Source organism: Rhinichthys klamathensis, unplaced genomic scaffold, assembly GCF_029890125.1.
Source record: "Rhinichthys klamathensis goyatoka isolate OS25496 unplaced genomic scaffold, OSU_Roscu_1.1 h1tg000160l_1, whole genome shotgun sequence".
NCBI lineage: Eukaryota > Metazoa > Chordata > Actinopteri > Cypriniformes > Leuciscidae > Rhinichthys > Rhinichthys klamathensis.
Genome location: NW_026606694.1, coordinates 481,982 through 505,041, shown reverse-complemented (window position 1 = coordinate 505,041; position 23,060 = coordinate 481,982). Strand labels below are relative to the sequence as shown.

General features: G+C 37.9%; 1 protein-coding gene across 1 annotated transcript in view; it reads left to right on the top strand.

Annotated features, from left to right (window-relative positions):
- Positions 1-23,060, top strand: part of jak1 (Janus kinase 1) — a 40,872-nt gene that overhangs the window by 3,989 nt on the left and 13,823 nt on the right. Inside the window, exons 2-10 of the mRNA XM_056258821.1 lie at positions 4,632-4,834; positions 9,305-9,428; positions 10,876-11,026; positions 11,364-11,527; positions 11,861-12,209; positions 12,368-12,544; positions 13,007-13,164; positions 14,825-14,939; positions 16,585-16,783. Of these exons, the coding sequence (XP_056114796.1) occupies positions 4,639-4,834; positions 9,305-9,428; positions 10,876-11,026; positions 11,364-11,527; positions 11,861-12,209; positions 12,368-12,544; positions 13,007-13,164; positions 14,825-14,939; positions 16,585-16,783 (1,633 nt within the window). The 5' untranslated portion in view covers positions 4,632-4,638. The remainder of the gene's footprint in view (positions 1-4,631; positions 4,835-9,304; positions 9,429-10,875; positions 11,027-11,363; positions 11,528-11,860; positions 12,210-12,367; positions 12,545-13,006; positions 13,165-14,824; positions 14,940-16,584; positions 16,784-23,060) is intronic.

The following is a 23,060-nucleotide window of genomic DNA, read 5'->3' as shown; positions in this document are numbered from 1 at the left end:
ATATTTAATCCATATGATATAGATACAATAACCTTTGTGTTTACATACTATTGATATAGAAGAATATCCATGACGAAGGAAGCTGTCCATGAAAACTAAACTTACCTCTATTTGAGGTTCATTTGAAAAAGGTTTTCACTGTGGTCTGCAAACAGGATAAAACAGTTACAGGAGGTTTCTGCACCTACATGCGTTTGACGTACTCGAGCGGTCTACCAGCTGAACAGTCGCAGGGTCTAAAGCGTGGAGGAACAGTGTTGAGTTTATCAGCGAGCAGCACGTCAACACCTCAGGAAGTGAAGCCGTGTCAAGTAAACAGAAGAATAGCATTGTGAATCATACCGAAGTAGATGGAGAATCATTTTAACAGCTTGTCAAACTTAAACTTTATCCCTTCTAAAAGTTCCCAAGATAACTTAGGAGGACTGTGTCTTCTTGGATATGAGAAAGTAAAAGGACATGATTCACAGGAATCTGAAAAGGAGAACTTCTCATAAAATGCAAGTTAAAACATTATAAAGAAAAGGAACTAAATGGAAAACTTGTCACTAAACATCTGAATTGATTGCAATGGTTGGCCATTTTACAGACTGGTTGGGGGTGTCCGTAATGGTTCTGTTATGTAAGTCGAGATATCAGCAGAAAAACAAGCTTCTGCATATAAGGACTTAACTGCAGAGACAAGAGCATCAATCACCGATACTGACTGATGGATGTTTATTGAACTGCAAAACCCTGGGAAACAGCCGTTGGAATATTTCTGACGAATCGGGTACAAATAAATGCCTGAAGGAGATGCTTGACCCTTATTAAAAAAAGTCAGGTCAAACGAAATATTATATAAGCTCATTTATTTCCTATTCATCTTCAATTTAAGTTTGCGATTTTTACAACCCTATTACCAAAATTTGGGATATATTGAAATAGTTTTAAACTCTTTTATGATAGGTTTTATGATAGTCTAATAAACATTAAATGAACACAATTAAATAGACGTTTTACACTCACTCAGTAGGGGTTTCCTGATTTGGGATCAAATTGTTGTTAAATCTATATTTTCCATATATATATATATATATATATATATATATATATATATATATATATATATATATATATATATATATAATGTATGTATAAGTATTGTTACTTGTTAGATTTAAAAAAAAAAACATTTGCACATCACTTTAACATATTAAGCCAATAGTATGACATGTTGAATGATTTTAATTATCACACACATGCGTATCTAAAAGCTCTAACAAAAAAGAAATATTTTATTTATGCCTATTCTTAAGTAATGGGACACAACAAATCGTACCCTATCATTCAAAAGTACCTTCTGCCCAAGCTGTGAGGGGATGAATGTGGAGTGGATTTGTGATCTCATTATACTAATATTTCATAAAGCCAAAAAGTAGTCTCAGTTTGTTCAGCTTCTTGAATTCACTAAAGCCACTTTAAAGACAAATGTGGTCATTAACTGGTTGCAATTAGATTTCTTCAGCACAGTTTGCTTTTGCATTCATTCATCTCAGGAAAGTCCTTTCACATGCCTGCAGGGATCTTGACATCTAAACACGTCTTGACCTGCAGGGTCTAAAGGGAGATCCACTGAGTCGAAACCATCTGATTCAGATGCGAGAAACGTTCATCTTACCCTCCCTCATGTTCGCCGTAGGATGAGTGGTTGAATTAAATTGCTTCATGTGAAGGCGCCTGTCGTGAGGAGGACATCAAGTATGTTGTACTTCTATATGGTTAAAGTAATAGTCTCCAGCTAGACTCAGGGTTTGGCTTTGTCATGGACAGTATATTCAAAGAATATTCAAAATTGTTATAATGGCACATTTTATATTATAATTTAGAAAATGCAAATTGCGACATTACCGTATAATAGACTTTTTTTTCTGCTGGGATCAGAAAAAATACTTACCTGTTGATATAGCCTACTGCTGCTGTTACTCCGTCGTCATCCATTGTTGTTGTTTGCTGCCATTATCTTCATCTGCTGTCAGCTGTTAATCCACTTCACTGCCTTTTCGTAAAGTCCCAGGATTTGGGTTCAACACCCTCCAGTCCAACTTCGTCCATTACAATATGCTGCCTTTCGAAAATATCAGAAAGGCAGCTGCTTTCAAATATTCACATGCATATTCCTGCTCATACGGGTCAAATGGGCATCTTGGCTAAAATGCTTGTCTTAGTGAGCTGTTAATGTGTAAACAGTCAAAGGTATTGTAGGTAGGAATCTTATAAAAAAAACTTTTTTCCAAATTTGTTTAAACTTTCTGTATATATCAATGCATAATTAAAATGTAAGTACTCTAAAAAAGAAAGTATAAAAATCGAGTGTCTGTAGACCTCTCACGACTGTTTTAAAGACAGCTCATTATTTCCATTCACTCTACCCCCTCCCTTCTGGGCTCCTTCCAAAGCCACGCCCCAAAAACCCATGAACGCGCGACTCCGACCGCTGAGCTGAAGACCCCAAGGGGGTAATCCATCGACCGGAAGTTGAAGCCGGCCGGGTGCCGCCATGTTGTAGCAGAACTTCACTTGCGTTAGCATTTCCATTGACTCCCATTCATTTTGGCGTCACTTTGACAGCGAATAACTTTACATCTGAGGCGTTTAAAGACTCCATTTGTCCATTATTTATTTCTAAAGAAACACGACAATGTATAAAAGGCTCCATTACCTTCTATGTTACATTATGGCCCCGTAGAAAGAGATTTTGTAAAATTAGGCTAATGATTGCGTTATAACCACTCGACTCTCTGTCGCGCTGTACAGAAATTACCGTACAGACAGGAGGAGAAGCTCGCAGGCAATCGGGGGGGACGTCCCGTCAAGGGAGAAGCCCATAGATAATGAGTCCATAAAAGCAACGGAATACTTACTCCTTGTCACTCACGCCAAAGGACTCTTTGCTCAAGTTCCCCGTCTCTGCAAGATTAACGTTGGCAATTTTCACGCACAGCTACTAGAAGATTAACGTCTGTCAGACAGGTTGCTCACGTCATCAAGCTTAGTTTGAGTCTGCGCGTCAGGAACGGAAGTGCTCAAAAATCGCTAAAAATGGGCTTCAACTGTCTCAACTGAGTTCCAATGAGATGGCTTTGTCCACTTCTTATACTGTCTATGCTGAAGACGCATTATTTACCTGAGACGAGTGGAGAGGAAGGAGCGCAGTGGATATAGTGACATCATGTCAGAATCACATGTAATAAAAAAATCTAACTTTATCATTATGAACTTGAAGATAAACAAATAAGATGTATTTTAGTACTCACTATAAAGCTAGCATATTGATATTGGTAAAGTTTAAAATATATATTTATTGATTCGCTAACGAGCTATTATCTATAAGGCAAAGCTAAAAACAGGTTGCATGATACACGTTTTTCCTTTGCCATCATTTACACTGTGATGAAGATGAATTTCGTGTAACATTCATAACATATATGGTGTTCTGCATGTAAGAGTTTCCATGATGAAAGCATTGTTGACTCTGATGAGGACTACACTCCAGAGACAAGTACCGCATCGTCAGCTCGAGGACAGATCCGGGGTCGAGGGCGAAGCAGAGGAGGTCGTCACAAGGCGTCACTTTTCAGCCCCTTGAGGTCTCAGTTCTCGCCATCGCTGGAAAGCCACGCCGATATTGACACGCGTTTTATTTCGTTGTTTATCCAAAGACTTTTTGTTCATTACCTTTTCTAGTAACGTTACTGTCTTCCTTTTTTGCCTGGTTTGCCTTCGCGAATTGCATATGTGAATTTTGATTGGTCTTTCTCTGCCATTGTTTTGCTATTCCTAGGTTCCGTGCCTCTTGAATTCCTCAAATCAAACGGGTACGCGCAAGTGGGCAGGTCCTGTGTGGCAAAAGGGTGGTTGCCATGGTTGCGAGAAAGTGACAGTCGCCTAAGCCAATCCTTTGTTTCGTCCCGGATGGAAATAATGAGCTGTGTTTAGTGCAGATTAAACGGTCTAGATTCACTCGATTTTTATACTTTTTTTTTTTTTATCAGAGTACTTACATTTTAATTATGCATTGATATATACAGAAAGTTTAAACAAATGTGGAAAAAAGTTTTTTATAAAATTCCTACCTACAATACCTTTAAGTAAAGGTGTACATAACATTGTATTTGTGTCAATTTCAAAACTGTGCATTTGTCCTTGCCATGTAAATGCAATCTAATAGACCCTAATAGAATTGAAAATAGAAGCAGTTTCAATTGCGCTAAGTGTAATAAGTATTTCTTAAGCACCAAATCAGCATTTTAGAATGATTTCTGAAGGATCATGTGGCAGTAACATTGTAATAATGGCTGCTGAATATTTAGCTTTGCCATCAGAAGAATACATTACATTTTAAAATAAATAAAAATAGAAAATAGTTATTTTAAATTGTAACTATATTTCATAATATACTGTTAAGTTTTTTTTTTTTTAATCAAATAAATGCTACCTTAGTGAGCATAAGATGCTTCTTTCAAAATCAGTCAAATCTATTTATTATGGTTAATTTAGGCATGACGGTGTTAAAATGTTATTGATTTCCATCATAGCAGGGGCCAACAGTTCATCAATAAATCTGTCTGTTACCTCCTTTTATCTTGCAGTGTCTGGATGCTTAAACCAACAGTCATGGAGCTGGGCAAGCTATGTGGGAAGATGAAAAAACAGAGGAAGGCAGAGATGACCGTTCCGACTGTCAGGAAAGGACTTGAGATTTACTTCTACCTGCCTGAAACACACCAGCTCGAGTACTTCAAAGACTGCCACACTGCGGAGGACCTGTGCGTGGAGGCTGCCAAGAAATGCCGTAAGTGTTTGGACGGCCGCCTATTTAGAGCACCCTCTAATGCATCTCTCAGGACATAGAGTGTGCTCATGATGGACTGGTCTGTTTTCTTAGCAGTGATGTATCATTTCTAGTGGTGCACGATATATCGGCCGCCGATATGGTCAATTTTTTACACATCGGTATCATTCCGATGTCAACATAGGTCCGATGTGAACAGGCCAATAATCATTCCTGTGTATTTGACGTGTGTGTAGATGTGAGTGTGGGGGCGGGAATGTTTGTTTTTGCACGAGCGCATGTATGAGCGCAAGTCCTGTAAGTTCAAACATCAAGCGCAAGAAGACTGGAACTTGCGCGCTGTTTTCTGTCATAGCCCCGTTCACACCACCAGCGATTTTGTCGCTACATGTCGCTAGTCTCTGTACTGTGAAGTCGCTTGTGGGCGTTCGTAGTGCTGTCGCTCTAATGTTATTAGTAGACTGCACGTCTAGCCATATATCTATACAAAATACCATCAGAATTGACATATACAACTATATCATTTTAATTTGACTAGGAATTAGGCTCAAAAGAAACCGTATGCTGTTGGGAGAGTGTTTTTATATTACCACAGCAGTGTTCAGTGGATTAAATAATTTACTAGATTAACGATCGACCAATCAACAAATTAAACTCACTCATTCTGTCATAAATTACTAAAACGTCATTCGAATTTGACAAATAATCAATTTTCTTGTCCCTAATAGTCAACATAATGCAGGGAAACTGTAAAATGATCTGCAGCAGTGCTAAACTTGCATCATAAAATTACAACACTCGAACTATAAATGTATATGAATTAAACTCACTGAGACTGTCGACAGTTTATTTTCCATTCGTCATTTTATTATATCCATGTATGTGGTTACAGTCAAATCATATAAAACAGTGAAATCTCCCACAAACTCTTCTGTCTTGCCTGCACTCCACGTGAGCTCCACTGAAAGTCTTTCCTATTGGTTGTCGCTCGCGAAAATCGCTTCTCATTTGCATAAAGTTGAAATTTCTCAACTTTTGTCGCTTGTCTCTTGTCGCTTGACACGCCCACATTCTGTCGCCAACGGTCACTGTCGCTCGTGTCGCTGGATGTCGCCAGCACTCCATTGAAATGAATGGGATCATGTCGCTTTGTCGCTGCGTGTCGCAGGCGGTGTGAACGGGAAATAAAGGCGTATTTTTATCCCGCCAATTTGACCGGTGAGTGATGTAGATGAGTGATGTAGATGACTGACTGCTGCGCTTGTTTAACTGAGAGAACGAGCAGAGAGAGTGAAAGCCCCGGTCGCGCGCGCGCGCACTCACCGTCTTCAGCCCCGTTCACACTACAAGCGACTTTGTCGCTGCATGTCGCCAGTGGCTGGCGATAAGGTCGCTAGTGGGAGTTCCCACTACTGGTTGCCTTTATGAATGACATCCAATGATGTGGAGAAGGATCATATGCGCTCCGCTCCTATTGGTTGTCGCTCCCGAAAGTCGCTCCTCATTTGCATAAAGTTAAACAGATCTCAACTTTGTCGCGTCGCCAGACACGCCCCATCCGGTCGCCAACGGTCGCTGTCGCGCGTGTCGCCGGAAATCACCAGCTCAAAGTGTCTTGCTCTCTCTCCCTCCCATATTAATGAATTGAGTTGACTGAATATCTTTGAGAATACACGATGGTAAAAGGTCGGAAGACCGAAGTTTTTTTTTTTTTTTTTTAACTACCACTGGTTGTGAATTGTGCTAAAATAACGTTGCCTTATCTTCTCTGAAAAGCTTTCCACACATTCAGATGACATAAACCACACTTTCAATAAACAAAAAAAAATCTATCTAGTGATGAAATCTTGTGCGATGTCCTAAACTGCCTGGATAATCACACAACGTGTGCCGTGGTTCGTTAATGACACTTCCGATTCACGAACTAATGACTCCTTTGAACCGATTCACTTTAATGAATGGTTAAAACAACTGATCTGTCCACCACTGAACTCAAGAGACATAAATCGGAAAACACTTTACAATAAGGTTCCATTTATTAAAGTCTAGTTAACTACATAAGTTAACATTCTATTAATATTAGTTTCTATGCGGATTTACTCCATGACAAAACCACCCCAGTCATTCTATGAATGATTCATTGATTCATTCTTTCCAAATAGAGCTATTCAAGTCATCTGGTGAAATTGTTTTTTATATCGCAATATATATCGCAGAAAAATAAAATATCGCAATGTAATTTTTTACCAATATCGTGCAGCCCTAATCCTCGCTTTGTTTTCTATACAGAGATATCGACATCGGTAAATATCGGTATCGGCCATAACAGCAATATTAATATCGGTTATCGTATCGACCACAATTTTCACATCGGTGCATCACTAATCGTTTCATCATAACTTTTCGGACGGGAATAGTTTTCAAAGCAAAGTTACAATTATTAACACAGAGAAACAACGGACACCATGGTAAATATGCAATACTAACATGAATTGTAAATTAAACGAATGGAAACTGCTCCTGATGAATAGAATGAACATCATGCACAGTACCTGCATGCGAATCCTTCCTGGGCCGGCTAACACACAAAGTACAAGTTATGTAGTTTATTGGTACTTTTTGGTAATTTCATGACTAATTGACAGACTAACTATGATGTTGCATGCTCGTTGTTTCTTTTGCGCTTTGTTTATAATGAAGTGATACTGTACAGCACGCTCTGCCGCATTTGCATGTGCAATTGAACAGCATGCGCTACAAGCAAAGTATAATGGCTAAAAGGACAGCAAAGTTGGCTTTTTTTGTGGTGAAAGACTTTTTATTTCGTAACAAGTTACGAAAATAACGTTAGAATAAAGACACTGGCATATAGCCTAACACCATCTCATCTGACTGGAGACACTGAAACAGAAGGACAGAATCAGGACATCGTGTTTCTCTCTGGCACGGTGTCTAATAATTTCACGCACGTCTTTCAAAATAAAAGTCTCGCATCAGAAAAAGACAATTACGCTTGTTGTTGTTTCTTTGACTGCACACTCCGTGACCCACTCAAAACAGTCTTGCGACCCACCAGTTGAGAAACATTGCGCTATAGAAAGGGAAATGGATTACTGAAACACAGGTTTTTACAGATCAAAGTCAACAGGCGTATAAAAAGGGGCATTCTTCATGCATTCGGTTTCATGTTTTGATTGTGCGATTGAGGAATGGGGTTTTTGTACCATCAGCATTTCACAGAATACAAAAGAGGAACTTAAAGGGTTTTTACTGTTGGTATCATCATGTGACATGGGTGATGAGAAGCACTGCGACTGACTATCCCTGTCCATCCCTTTCCATCTCCTAATAGAACAGCATATCTCTCTATTTGGCTCTTGATCAGTATTAAGCCACACAATGGCTGCTGGGTTTAAACGTCACGTCCAGAATTTCCTCAAAGTTGCGGCCAAAGACAGAAGCTGGCTTGGACAGTGAGATAGGAAAGGGAAGTTTTTATTAGACAAGAAGGCAGCTGCTGGAGAGAAACTACGATGGTGTTTGTTTCATTTTATTTTCACACCCAGTAGTTAGCCACTGGTTTTACTTCAAAGGTTAGGAATTCTGTCCAACCCCCCTTTTTTTTTAAATAAAATTTTTACTAGTTCAGCTGATAGAGCATCGCACTAGCAATGCCAAGGTTGTGGGTTTGTCTCCCAAGGAATAAATGTATACGTTGAATTAACTAAGTCGCTTTGGATAAAAGTGTCTGCCAAATTAATAAATGTAAATGACAATGTAAAAATAAAAAAATAAATAAAAAGTTAAGGAACCTATTTCAAAGCAAAATTAGAGTAATAATTTTCTTGTTCGACTTAAACTTATTTTATTTTAGCTTGTTGTCAAGGCAACATTTCTCATTTTCATTTAGTTTAACTTGATGTACTAATTAACTAAAACTGAAATAATATTGAAATGAAGAAAAAAAAAAAAAACTGTAGACATAAGTGACCAAACACAACAAAATATGAAATTTTGAAATAAGAGACAAAATATTTCACTTTAATGAAAATGAATATATATATATATATATATTACACACACACATTAATTAAAACAAATTATATTAAAATTTGTTTTTTAAAATTCCTCAAACTTTGCGATCTGACTCTTGTTTTCGTCAGGTTTAAAACTAATATCAAATTTGTCTTTTTCCTTTTTTACAGGAGATGTTCAACCTTTGACACTTTCGTGTTATGTTCCAGTAATAGCTTGTTATATACCTTTTAAGACTTTTCTCATAATCATTTAGCTACCATTTCCTTTTATGTATTATATCCGTTTGTTAGATGTCACCAGCGAATAACCACCTGTGTATTTAGTTTTCTTTTTTTTTTTTCAGCCTCTTAACTGTGCTGATGCATTGTGCTATCTAGTGAGAAAAGGGAACCATTTGAATCAGGCTCTAATTTTGAAAATGTTTTCCCCCAGACATCTCACCTTTGTGCCACAACCTGTTTGCACTGTATGAAGAGAGCCAGGATCTCTGGTATGCTCCCAATCATGTGTTCAAGATCACAGAGGAGACCAGCATCAAACTCCACTACCGTATGAGGTGAGAGACCACAAATGAATGCTTTACACAAAAATTGAGGACTGCTGTTCAAAAACCCCATTAGAAATTCCAGAGAGAACCCATGGCTCAAATTCGAGTTTAAGGACTACAGACTGGACCGCTATTACATTTATATTGTAGGTTCAATAATAAGATAGTTTCTTTTTTATTGTGATTTTGAAGAGGGAAAAAATTCTGGACATGTTATTGGTTTGGTGAAATGTATCATTTGATGAGTTTTTATTTTATTTTTAATATGAGCTTTTATTTTCATTCAAATGCTAGAAATGCATATGGTCTCTTTACAGAGCCCTGTGGAACACCTGTGTCACATCTGTTACAATCCCTATTTAGGACAAAAGAAAAACTTGGTTTTCCAAGCTTGGGTTTCCACTTGAAAAAAATAAACAAAGTAACAAATCGTCTGACAGTGAAAGACATTTTTTTGTTCAATAAAATGTGAATCTTTGCAAAGCAGAACATAGGATCCCCTGAACTTCCCCTTTTCACCAGTGAAACTAAGATAAGAGCCAATTATTGTATTCAAAGCGAGCAGTGGGTACAGAATTGCTGTCTCCCTGTGTGAAGCTTACCTGTTGTGCGCACAAACAGGTTATGGTCAACCTTTGCGCACCCTCTCTTCCTCTGTGGCATAGAGCACTTTTTTCTCACTCATGCTGTTTCCTGTTTACAATGAGCTCTCGCTCGCGTGGCAATGGGGTCGTGTAGTTTTTCTTTTTTCTGTTGATTGTTGACACATGATTTGGTATTGCGTGTAGCATATGTTAGTATATTTACACAATGTAAGCCTTTGTCACAATGTTTGTTTGGCATGTTTTTATATGTTATCAGCTCCTGTCATCATGATTTTATAACTGCATTCATAATCACACGCACACACTTGAACATATTTGTATACTTTTTTACTTAATTTCTCTTTTGAAAAATATACAAGGGTTTTTCTTAAACTACTATATACTATATTGCCCAATAATACAAAATATATTTTAACTTTTTTTTGGCGTAAGTTGACAGAATTATTCAGTTCACTAATATTTACCTAAATTTGTCATTGTTTTATTTATGTAACGCATCTCATATTTAATTTTGCATATTGCATGATCTTCCCTGCTGCTGTTGCCTCCTTGGTAAACAAGTGCACTAATTTTACAAAAATACAACCAACATTTTAACAAAAGTTAAAGTATTTTCACACAATATATATTACAATGATTAATGTAAAATGTTATCATGAAAGGCATTTGAACAACAGCAATAAGTAAATGAATACATATTGAAAATGTTCCAATGTGACCTTCATATAACAGGAAGAAAAAGTTTAAATGCGTTTGTTAGTGTTAATACAAATCAACCCTTTGGACAGGAAAGTACCCTTAGTTCAAGAAACACTTGTCAATTCTTTGACAACTCATACTTGTTTACACAGGTTTTATTTCACAAACTGGCATGGCACCAATGAGACGGAGTCTCCTGTTTGGAGACACTCACTGAGTAAGAAAGGTGTTTTGAACTCTCAGAAGGGGCCTGAGGGGACACCTCTACTGGATGCTGCATCTCTTGACTACCTATTTGCACAGGTGAGTTCAGGAACCACCTGAGATATCATTTGCATGGTTGTCCATGTCACAATGTGAACTTTGAGGTAAACATAATACATATTGCCCGTTTTGTGCTACAGGGGCATTGTGGCTTGATGACTATTTAAATACTCTCTCATGTGGTATCGTTTGTTATCATTTTGGTCGTTATCTTTGAATTTTATATATATTTAAATGTCTTTTTTTGGAGCACTGCTACTTATTCAAATATCTCTGGGGCAATGTGAACACTAGTTTCTATTAGCTTGCGTTTGTGATCATATAAACATTTTGTGCTTGGCATACACTGTGTTCTTACTGTTTTGGTGTGTTTTAGGGCCAGTATGACTTCCTGAGGGGACTGGCTCCTGTGCGCTCTCCCCAGAGCGAGACGGAGCTTCATGAGATAGAGAACGAGTGTTTGGGAATGGCAGTTTTGGCTATTACCCATCATGCCAAGGGCAATGACCTGCCCTTATCAGGAGCTGGAGCTGAGACCAGGTGACCCACACAATCTATCTGCTTTATGTATCACATCTGCAAAATGATCTACAGCTATAATATAAGAATAGCACTCCCAAATATTAGTCTTTTATTACACAGCTCTCTGGAATACTTGATTCTGATTGGTCATACTTGATGTGCGGTCACATTAGAGAAATTTTGCGAATAAATTGCATGCAAAAACAGGTCCATTGTCAATAGCATAGCATGTATGAAGCCTATTGGAATGACTGGATTTTGTTAACAAAATTTCATTGAGCAATGATAAATGTGACCACATCTTTCAAGTAAGTGGTTTTATTCAGGTTTTATCCTTCTCTCTATCTGTAGCTACAAGCGCTTCATTCCGGACAGTCTTAACCGCACCATTAAGCAGCGGAACTTTCTCACACGCATACGCATCAACAATGTCTTCAAGAATTTTCTCAATGAGTTCAATAGCAAGACCATCCAGGACAGCAACATTACCCTCTATGACCTGAAGGTCAAGTATCTTTCCACTTTGGAAACGCTGACCCAGGGCTTGGGTCAAGAGACTGTTGAGCCCAAAAGCCTGAAGGTATCAGGCGAGAGTGAGGGCTCTCCGGCCCACACACTTCCCTTAGGGGATGACGGACGGGGCTATGAGGTGCAAGTATCCGGGACCACTGGGATCTCCTGGAGGAGAAAGTTTGTACCGGTGAGTTTATGGCTTCTGATTATGTGAGTTTACAGATTTGTAATAGCTTACAAGTTAATCAGCAATCTAGATACACTTGGAATTGGATTTTATTTTGTTTCAAGTGTTGTTACCAATGTATTTTTTTTTTTTTTTCCGTCTTGATTCCTTTTTAATAGAATCTTCTGATAGTGAAAGACAAACCCAAGTCTAAAAAGAACAAGGCTGACAACAAGCAGAAGACTGAAAAAAAGAAAGAAACCGGATGGACAATTTTCTCAGACTTTTATGAAATCACCCACATTGTCATTAAGGAGTCGTGTGTAACCATTTACAGACAAGACAATAAAACCATGGTAATTTTGTAATTTCAATGAGATTTTAATGAGACCAACATCTGCATCACTATGTCCTAACCAGGTGCAATTCAATTCCAGCACAAGCAGTTAATATATTCATGTTGAATATTATACTGTCAAAGCCAATCAGAACATATTTGATATAATGTAATTTTATGTGGATTCTGATTTTGGACCAGTTAGATTTAACAATGCGCAGTGCTTCCCAGCATTGCAATGTTTAGTAGAATTTTATCATCAAAATATCTTGTCACTTGTTGTGGTTGTGACAAGTTAGGACAAGAACTCTGCACCTGATTAGGAAATGGTAATACTTCCATACATCTCTTGAAAAGCTGATGATTCATACTCGTATGATTGATAAATCAACAGGATTGACTTCAGAATTCATGTGAAGAAAAGTAACGGATACATTATAGCTCTTATCCTAAAAATGTATTCCTCTTCTTTCCTCTGCAGGAGTTGGATCTGTTTTTTCGTGATGCAGCCCTGTCCTTTGCTGCAATGGTGGACGGTTACTTCAGATTGACTGTAGATGCCCATCATTACCTGTGCACTGAAGTCGCACCCTCATCAGTTGTCCAGAATTTAGAAAATGGCTGTCATGGGCCTATCTGGTATGTAAAAGACAAGTAAAAGCGTGCTAAAATAAGATCAAAGAAAAGATTACAAACATAGGAAAACAAACTACAATAGAACAAAGACACAAATAAAATAGACCTACCAGCACATGAAATACTACATAAATTGTATAAAGTAATCAAATGTGTTAATAAACACTGCATAGTCTTCACTGTGTAAATTATACATACATTTATTCTTATTAAAGTTACAAAAGTGATTCAGTCAATATCAGTGAGATTTTTCAGTTTTTTTGTTTGATTAATGACACAGACGACAGCAGGTATATTAGGCTACTGTCACTTTAAGAACGAATGCACTGTTCCAATATACTGATTCACATGCGTTTTCTTTCTCAACTGTTTACATTCAATCAAGACTTTAATGACTGTTTATGACAATACTTGCAAAGACAGGCATTTTGACATGTAAATATGTGTGTTTAACCATGCAAGCCCTAATTAGGCGGCAAAAAGAACTTGTGCGCTCTATGCGCTTCTATTAATTGAAGAATCCTGGAATAAAGTATTATGGTTTCCATAAAAAATTTTAAAGGAGAACTCCGGTCAATTTTAACATTGAGCTCATTTTTTTGTACATTTGGAGTCCTGTCAGTACAGACAAAAATCGGTGTTGCCTACACCGTGTTATCCTCTTTTTAAAATTCGCACCCTGTTGACTTCAATGGGGCAAGTTCTAAACCTGCTTTTAGCCTCTTAACAACCTTAATGTGTCATTACAAGTGCACAGCCATGTGAGTGGTGTTATTAAGAGTGACCACGGTCAATCTGACTGCAGTAGATGTGCAAGATATTAATAAAAATGATGTTAATTAAGCCAGCTCACATACCTGTATTTACTTCCTGTTTACGTTCGAAGTCCACAGTAGTCGATTGTCGAGTTCGCGCGCGCGATCATTGGTAACTAATATAACTAATGATCGCGCGCGCGAACTAGACAATCGACTACTGTGGACTTCGAACGTAAACAGGAAGTAAATACAGGTATGTGAGCTGGCTAAATTAACATCATTTTTATTAATATCTTGCACATCTACTGCAGTCAGATTGACCGTGGTCACTCTTAATAACACCACTCACATGGCTGTGCACTTGCAATGTCACATTAAGGTTGTTAAGAGGCTAAAAGCAGGTTTAGAACTTGCCCCATTGAAGTCAACAGGGTGCGAATTTTAAAAAGAGGATAACACGGTGTAGGCAACACTGATTTTTGTCGTTTTTGTCTGTACTGACAGCACTCCAAATGTACAAAAAAATGAGCTCAATGTTAAAATTGACCGGAGTTCTCCTTTAAGCATCGCAACTGTTTGTAACAACATTGATAATGATAAGAAAAGTTTCTTGAGCACCTTCTCAGCATATTAGAATGACTTCTGAAGGATCAAGTGACACTGTAAACAAGAGTAGTGGCTGCTGAAAATTCAGCTTCAAATAAATAAAATCAAATAAATTGCATTAAAAATAAATAACTGTTTATATATATATGTTGAGCATAAAAGACTTCTTTGAAAAACATTAAAATACCCGAACTTTTGAACTTTGTGATAAATGCTACTTTAATTAGTATTAGTTTGTATTACAGCTGTCTTCAAAGGAGACATTTTAAGACTTAGTTATGTCTGTTTTCTTTGTACAGCACAGAGTATGCAATTCATAAACTCCGTCAGGAGGGAAATGAAGAAGGAACCTACATCCTGCGCTGGAGCTGCACAGATTATAACTACATCATCATGACTGTTGTCTGCATTGAGGTACAAACACATGCATGCACACACCAAACACAAAAGTCTAGTTTGATTTGCACAGCTGATAACCATTTTGGTAAGCTAGGAACTTAAAACCTTTGTCCTGTCCGTTTAGCCTGTACAGGACAAGTCTAGAATTGGCCAGATTCTCTTTTGGTATTCTCTGCAGGGAATTAAGAAGATCTGGTTCTTGTTGTACACTTTCCCAGACCATGACAAATAGTTTGTGTTCATATGATTGATATATATTGCATTGATTCTCTCAAGTATTGCAGCACCCAGTTTTAGCAGAAAGTCAGTGTGAAAATGCTTTTATAAAGTTTGGCATCTTGCAGCTTTATTGTTTGTATCTTTGAGTAAAAAATTTGGACCAGATTAGACCAGGATAATGCATGCATTTTCAGATCATTTTCTTTGGCAGTTATTTTTCAATAAGAGAGAGAGCTGTATTACACTGTATAAGCAGCTGGAGTAGAACCCCAAACCACGTTGGGGCTGTTACTGTTACACATACTGGATCAGAGACTGATGCACTTGCATTGCTTTTCTGTGATGACTCCCTTGTTCAGCATGCTATACAAATAGAATTGATTTGAATGTACCTGAATTGATCAACAGAAGGTGTGTGAGCTTTTTAAATAAGGCTGAATGTCTTAACAAATAATTGAAGTGCACACATGGTGTCATGCTAGGTTTCCTGTAAATTTTAAAGTCCCCCTGTAGTCAATAATTTTATCCCTTAAATCTCATCTTTAATCAACAAAATTACATATTACTTCATGCCTTAAAATAGCTTAAATGTATGTGTAAATGTCAACATGTAAATTAGCCTCGCCTCCACTTAATAGCAAGGTCAGAATACCTGATCCACTTGCTCAACTTTTCTGTAGTAAACGCTGCACAATGGCAAGTGGAAATACCGGTTTAATTCAGCCTTATATGTTTGAACCAGAAACAAATTCAGAAGAAGTAGAAGAGGGAATTATACAGGGTCGTCTACAAGTCGACGTATCAGAATAGTTGTGCGTTTTATGTATTGCTCTTTACAATGTCGGGCACATAATGGTAATTAATAAATTTAGCCTTTTGCTTGACTACGTTATCAAATAGCTAATAATGTGTTGGTAATGTTACATAAACCATGTTCCCATCCGCCATCTCAGTCTGCCTTCTAAAAATCAATATCCTTAGAAACGGTTGTAACTAACGTCAGTGGAGAAATGCATGGTTGGTGATTGATTGGTTGGTTACAAGGCAGTTTGTGACGTCAGAAACATCATTTCAAATGTCTTTTTTTCACTGCAGTTTTAAGGAGAAAATTCTCAGCAATGGTGTTGACATGAATATGCACATGATTTGTCTTGAAGCATGTTAAAACACCACATAGACATATAAACAACAATAAAACCTTCAAATGTTATCAGCATTATGTACTATATAGCTAGTCACATTTAGAAACCCAACACCTCCCCACCAACCAAGAAAAAAATTTATCTTATCTTACAGGGGATCAGTTTATGGCCACCTAACATTTGTTTAACAAATCCTGTTCCCTTCACCATTCTTCTCATGTAGGATTTCTCTTGTCTTTATTTCCTTTGTGCTTAATCATGTTTCTGTCTGTCATGTATTTCTCCTCTCGCTCTTTTAGATGGACCTGTGTGAGTCCAGGCCGATTCCCCAGTATAAGAACTTCCAAATTGAAACAAGCCCTCAGGGCTACAGACTGTTTGGGACCGAGACGTTCCGGCCCGCTCTAAAGGAGCTTCTGGAGCACTTGCAGGGCCAAAACCTGCGCACAGAGAACCTGCGCTTCCAGCTGCGCCGCTGCTGCCCACCACAACCCAGAGGTACCAACACTCGCTCGGCTCAATCAGTCACATGATAGAAGACCTTCTATGCATTATCATTGAGCGACACCGCTAATCCATCCGTATATTCCTGTATCCTAATCATCCATCCATCCATGAATTCATCCATCCATTCTAATCAAACATTCAAATATATCTATCCCAATTAAACACTTTTCAAGCATTGATTTGACTGTCCGTCCATCCATCCATCCATCAATCCAGATTAAAGACTTCGTCCGTCCGTCCGTCCATACATCAGTCTGTCCATTTTATGTTTTTAGAGGCAAAATTATGTAAAGACTCCTAATTTCATATTTTCTGTTGCCATATGTTCTGTAGGTTAAGCTAAACTGGAAATGTGTCCTGTTTTACTTTGATTTAAAGGACATTTAATACACAGCCTATTTGGATAGGATGGTGTTTTCCTGTAGAAACCCCTGAAAATTTCTCTGTGAATGGTCCTGTCTTAAACGGAAACTGAAATCAGAACTCGTTGCTTTGTCCAGTTTACTGAAAGCTTCTAGCTGAATTGTCAGGATTTTCCAGTGTTCAATGTGCACTGCTGAATGCATGCAATGCAATTATTTATTGAATCCTAGAGTAGTTATTAGGATGCGAAAATTTGGGTTTGGAGTGTGAAGTACGCTGTTGACATGTTTACTAGCCTTTTTTTGTCACCCATAATTGTTACCTGTAGCATCTGTTGAAATACCAATAAAACCCACCAACCTCAATTTTGTATTAACATGTTAATTTTCAGGATGACTAATCTGACTAGTTTTCAATAAATATACAAGTGAAAATTTAGACAAATAAAATGTAAAGCTTAAGAGTATATAAGTGCTAATAATGTAAATGGACTAGAAAGAATGTAAAATCACATAAAATCAGTTGTATCACTGCTCTGATTCAGTCTTTAAAGCTTATAATCATCTAGTTGACTTAGTTTGAGCCTAGAACAGGAAATGACATGCCACAATGAAGAAATTGATTTGGCATTATTTTGATTTAACTGGTAATTCAAATTTTAAATTTAAATTTGTGCAAATACAAAAATTATTAAACTTAAAATGTAATCTGTTCTTCATACAAATCGCATGTATGGCTTCAGAAGATTAAATGTAGTGTGTCAGTATGATATACAAATCTATGGTCTAGATATAGTTAGAACATTCTTCAGAATATTTCTTTTGGTGTTTCACATACTCATGTTGTTTCAAAACATTCTTCATTCGGAGTAATGAGAGAAAGTACTATATCTTTAATTATAGAACCATCTCTTATTGTATCTGCTTTCATTATTATACTTGCTGTTTGCTAGAATGGTACATTATATAATAGGAAATAAATTAATGAAATTTTTTAGGTAGCGAGTAATGATGTGCTAACTTAGCATATACGATGTAGGGGTAAGTAAACACAAGTAAACGAATAAGTGGTGTTAATTTTCATAACATGAGTACATGATTATTTATGACTCTTCAGTTTCTATGAATTTAGACCTAAGTGAGAGATATTGAGATTTTCTAAGTTCACAGAACAAATGAACATTCCTGTGAGTTGATGTGCAACATTGTGACGGGGAGGGTTTTATACATGTCTGCTCAAGCGCAATAAAACTTCACTATTTGGAATGCATTTTCAGTTGCATTGCATTGCTGAAAATTCCATATGCGACACTTTCCAAACTCCATACTTCATGAAATGACTTTCTCGTCTTTTTTTTTTTTTTATCTTCTTATCGTCTAAATCTTATAAGCATGTACATCTGTACAAGAATCTTCAAGTGTTTTTGACTGGTTTTGGCTGAAAGAGGAATTGTTTTTTCTAGTGCTTTGTAAGTGTCACAATACTCTTTAGAGAAGTCAAAAATCAGAATGCGCAAACAAGCAGTCATATCTTTGCATGACCTCTGGTAACTGTGCAACTGGCAGCTAATAGTTGTGCAGTCTCGTATATTAAGCAACTCATCCAGGATCAAGGGCTGTGTTCACAAAACATTTTATCTTGCAACTAATAGTTCTCCTAAATAACAGTAAAAGTTATTAGATAAGAGTTTCCTCTTAAAACCTATTCACAAAGCTGCTGAGACCAACTTTTACTAAGGAATAAAGAGAAGTCTTAAACAAAAAGTGAGGTTGACATCCTTGCTATGGATGATGTCAACATGCTTAACTATGCACACAGTGATTGGCTGATGGGTAGGAGTCTCTGTCAATGATTTAATCATAGAAATATTGCAGAACGAGGTATCATGTTGCCTTTTTTAAAATGGAGGTGTCTAAGTCTAATCTAAGTGTCACTAAGTAATGTTCAGGGCCCGTATTCATAAAGAATCTTAATGCAAAGAGTAGCTCCTAGTGACGAAAATTCTTAGAAATGTGGGCGTTAACTCTTAATATTAAATAAAAAATCCTAGTTAAGAAAAAAGTAATTCAGAAAGCATATTAAAGGACAAGTTCGGTATTTTACACTTAAAGCCCTGTTTTAAGATCGTTTCTGATGAAATAGAATGGTTAAGATTAAAATTTGGACACATGCTGCTGGCCCAAGAATTTACGGTTTCTGTGGTTGCAAACAAAAATCGCTGCAAAAGATGCTTTCCAACAGGTTTTATCGTAGTTTTTGTCCAACTCCATTGACTTGACTTGGACAAAAACTACGATAAAACCTGTTGGAAAGCATCTTTTGCAGCGATTTTTGTGTGAGCAGATCAGTGAACACCCCTGACCACTGTGAGTTTCACGTCTTTGTAGACTAAAGTTTAATGCGTTTTAGGAAGGATTGTTCCTGTGCACCTATGCAACCATTGTAGAGGTGGGGGGGTGCAACCACAGAAACCGAACATTCTCGGGACAGCAGCATGTGTCCAAATTTGAATCTTAACCGTTCTATTTCATCAAAAACGATCTTAAAACAGGGCTTTAAGTGTAAAATACCGAACTTGTCCATTAACATTTAAAAGAGGTCTTAAGGTCAAAATTGTTAGGAGTATGGACGAGGACTTTTAAGAGGCTTAAGAGTTTCTTTAGCAGAGGAGAAAATGGCAGAAAGACAAAGAGGGAGAAGAAATGTTTTGCAGACAATGGATTACAGTGAGTTAATAAGATGCTATAGATTAGATCGTACAGGGATCATGTTTGTGACAGATCTTATTAGAGACACGCTAACATCTCAGACACAACGCAGAAAAGGCCATAGCGCCAGAAATTAATCACTACATTAAGATATTTGGCAACTGGGAAAATGCAACAATGCAGCAGTGATGATTTGGTTGTCAAAACCTTCTGTAAGCACTGCAGAGTTATCACACAAACATTACAGCACTTTCAGAACCTCTTACTGTGTCGCAGTTCATTTCGTTTCGACTGGACATTCCCACCTTGCAGGCTCAAAAAGCTGCATTTATGAATATAGCAGGCTTCCCTGGTGCGCACAAGCAGGGGGAATTATCCGTTAATATTGTGCGTTATAAGCTCCCACATCGGCTTCTTGCCCCGTGCTGTGACACCCTGCCCGAATTTTCCTTTAAGGATGGCCTTGTTTTCATCCACTAACTGGGCTAACAGTAACCACAGTTCCTCTGTCTAGTTGGGCATTCTCGTCCTTCTTGTTTTTGATTCCATGTTTGCTAAATTAAAACCAACATTAAAACCACCACTTAAATAGACAGCAATCAGTGTAATTGGAAAGAGTGGAACAATTTTTATCATTCTAAGCCAATCAAATACCTTATAGGAAATTAACAGCATGGTAAAAAAGAAAAAAGTATTCATATACATAAATATACATATATATACACTCACCGGCCACTTTATTAGGTACCCCATGCTAGTAACGGGTTGGACCCCCTTTTGCCTTCAGAACTGCCTCAATTCTTCGTGGCATAGATTCAACAAGGTGCTGGAAGCATTCCTCAGGGAGTTTGGTCCATATTGACATGATGGCATCACACAGTTGCCGCAGATTTGTCGGCTGCACATCCATGATGCGAATCTCCCGTTCCACCACATCCCAAAGATGCTCTATTGGGTTGAGATCTGGTGACTGTGGAGGCCATTTTAGTACAGTGAACTCATTGTCATGTTCAAGAAACCAATTTGAAATGATTAGAGCTTTGTGACATGGTGGAAGTAGCCATCAGAGGATGGGTACATGGTGGCCATAAAGGGATGGACATGGTCAGAAACAATGCTCAGGTAGGCCGTGGCATTTAAACGATGCCCAATTGGCACTAAGGGGCCTAAAGTGTGCCAGGAAAACATCCCCCACACCATTACACCACCACCACCAGCCTGCACAGTGGTAACAAGGCATGATGGTTCCATGTTCTCATTCTGTTTACGCCAAATTCTGACTCTAACATCTGAATGTCTCAACAGAAATCGAGACTCATCAGACCAGGCAACATTTTTCCAGTCTTCAACTGTTCAATTTTGGTGAGCTCTTGCAAATTGTAGCCTCTTTTTCCTATTTGTAGTGGAGATGAGTGGTACCCGGTGGAGTCTTCTGCTGTTGTAGCCCATCCGCCTCAAGGTTGTGCGTGTTGTGGCTTCACAAATGCTTTGCTGCATACCTCGGTTGTAACGAGTGGTTATTTCAGTCACTGTTGCCCTTCTATCAGCTCGAACCAGTCTGGCCATTCTCCTCTGACCTCTGGCATCAACAAGGCATTTCCGCCCACAGAACTGCCGCTCACTGGATGTTTTTTTCTTTTTCGGACCATTCTCTGTAAACCCTAGAGATGGTTGTGCGTGAAAATCCCAGTAGATTAGCAGTTTCTGAAATACTCAGACCAGCCCTTCTGGCACCAACAATCATGCCACGTTCAAAGTCACTCAAATCACCTTTCTTCCCCATACTGATGCTCGGTTTGAACTGCAGGAGATTGTCTTGACCATGTCTACATGCCTAAATGCACTGAGTTGCCACCATGTGATTGGCTGCTTAGAAATTAGTGTTAACGAGCAGTTGGACAGGTGTACCTAATAAAGTGGCCGGTGAGTGTATATATATATATATATATATATATATATATATATATATATATATATATAATGTGTGTGTGAGTAGACCATATACTTAAGATTGCTCTTTTTTTTTTTCCTTCTTGGACAACCAACCAATCACAATCTTCAAAAGATTGTGTCATACGTAGCAACGGGGTCAGCCCCGCCTCCTCACTATGATGAAGGTTTTTGTCTTTTCCTTGCTCAGAGTTGCTCTCAGATCGGTCCAGAATCGCTCTTAAGCTAAGACTCCTACGTAAAAGGTTTTAAGCTAAATTAAGAGTTTTCTGAGAGGATTTTAGAATCTTTATGAATACGGGCCTATTGTCAGCCTCTTACATGTCTGCATCTTGATAGATTGCAGAATTCAAATGACAAATTATGTTTTGTAAACAAAGTTCGGGAGAAGTATGTTCAAATTATCTATCCAATCAGCTTGAGGCATATATACTATATACACATCCGACTCACTCACCAAGTTACCTCGACAGTTTTCTGTATCCATCCACCACCCGGATCCTCACTTTGGGATGGTTCCTATTCTAATACTAATTTTATTTATTTAATTTTGCCGTTTTTGCCTTTTTATTGTGATAGGACAGTGAGTAGACAGGAAGTAAAGTGGGGGACGGGATCGAGAAAGGTCGACAAGCTGGAACTCAAACTCAGCCAACAAGGCTATCAACCAGACGACGGGTTTTATCCCATTGGTTTATCAACCAATGCAATGCAGGTGGCCTGTACACAAATTAACCTTTGCTTTGTCATCGCAGATAAAAATCTCCTATTGCTTCAATACAGTGTACAGTGACTTTGGGCGGATTGCCAGCAACAGACATTTTAGGATTGTTTGTGATTTGGTCTAAGTGACTTAAGAGTCCTCTTGACTACCCCTAACTTTTCACAGATTTAAGAGCTGGTTTTAATGCTAAAATGCTTTGTGAAATACTCTTAGAGCAAAAATTGAGACACGGCCATTATTTTTAAGACTTTCTCCTAAATCAGCAAGTTAGGTGCTTCTTTTAGCCTTAATATGTTTTGTGAATACAGCCCCTGATCCTTTATCCAGCTAACCATTTCTAACCTGACCGAGTTAAATGTTCCTGAGAGAGATTTACAGATATCTGCATACCGCAGAGAAACCAGGGTCCAAAATGTACTTTTCGCCACAACTGGCAATTGCAGATGAATTCATACATATTAGTGTTTTAATTGATTCAGTGAATTGTATCAGTGAATTTGTGTGCATCATTATGCAAAAATGT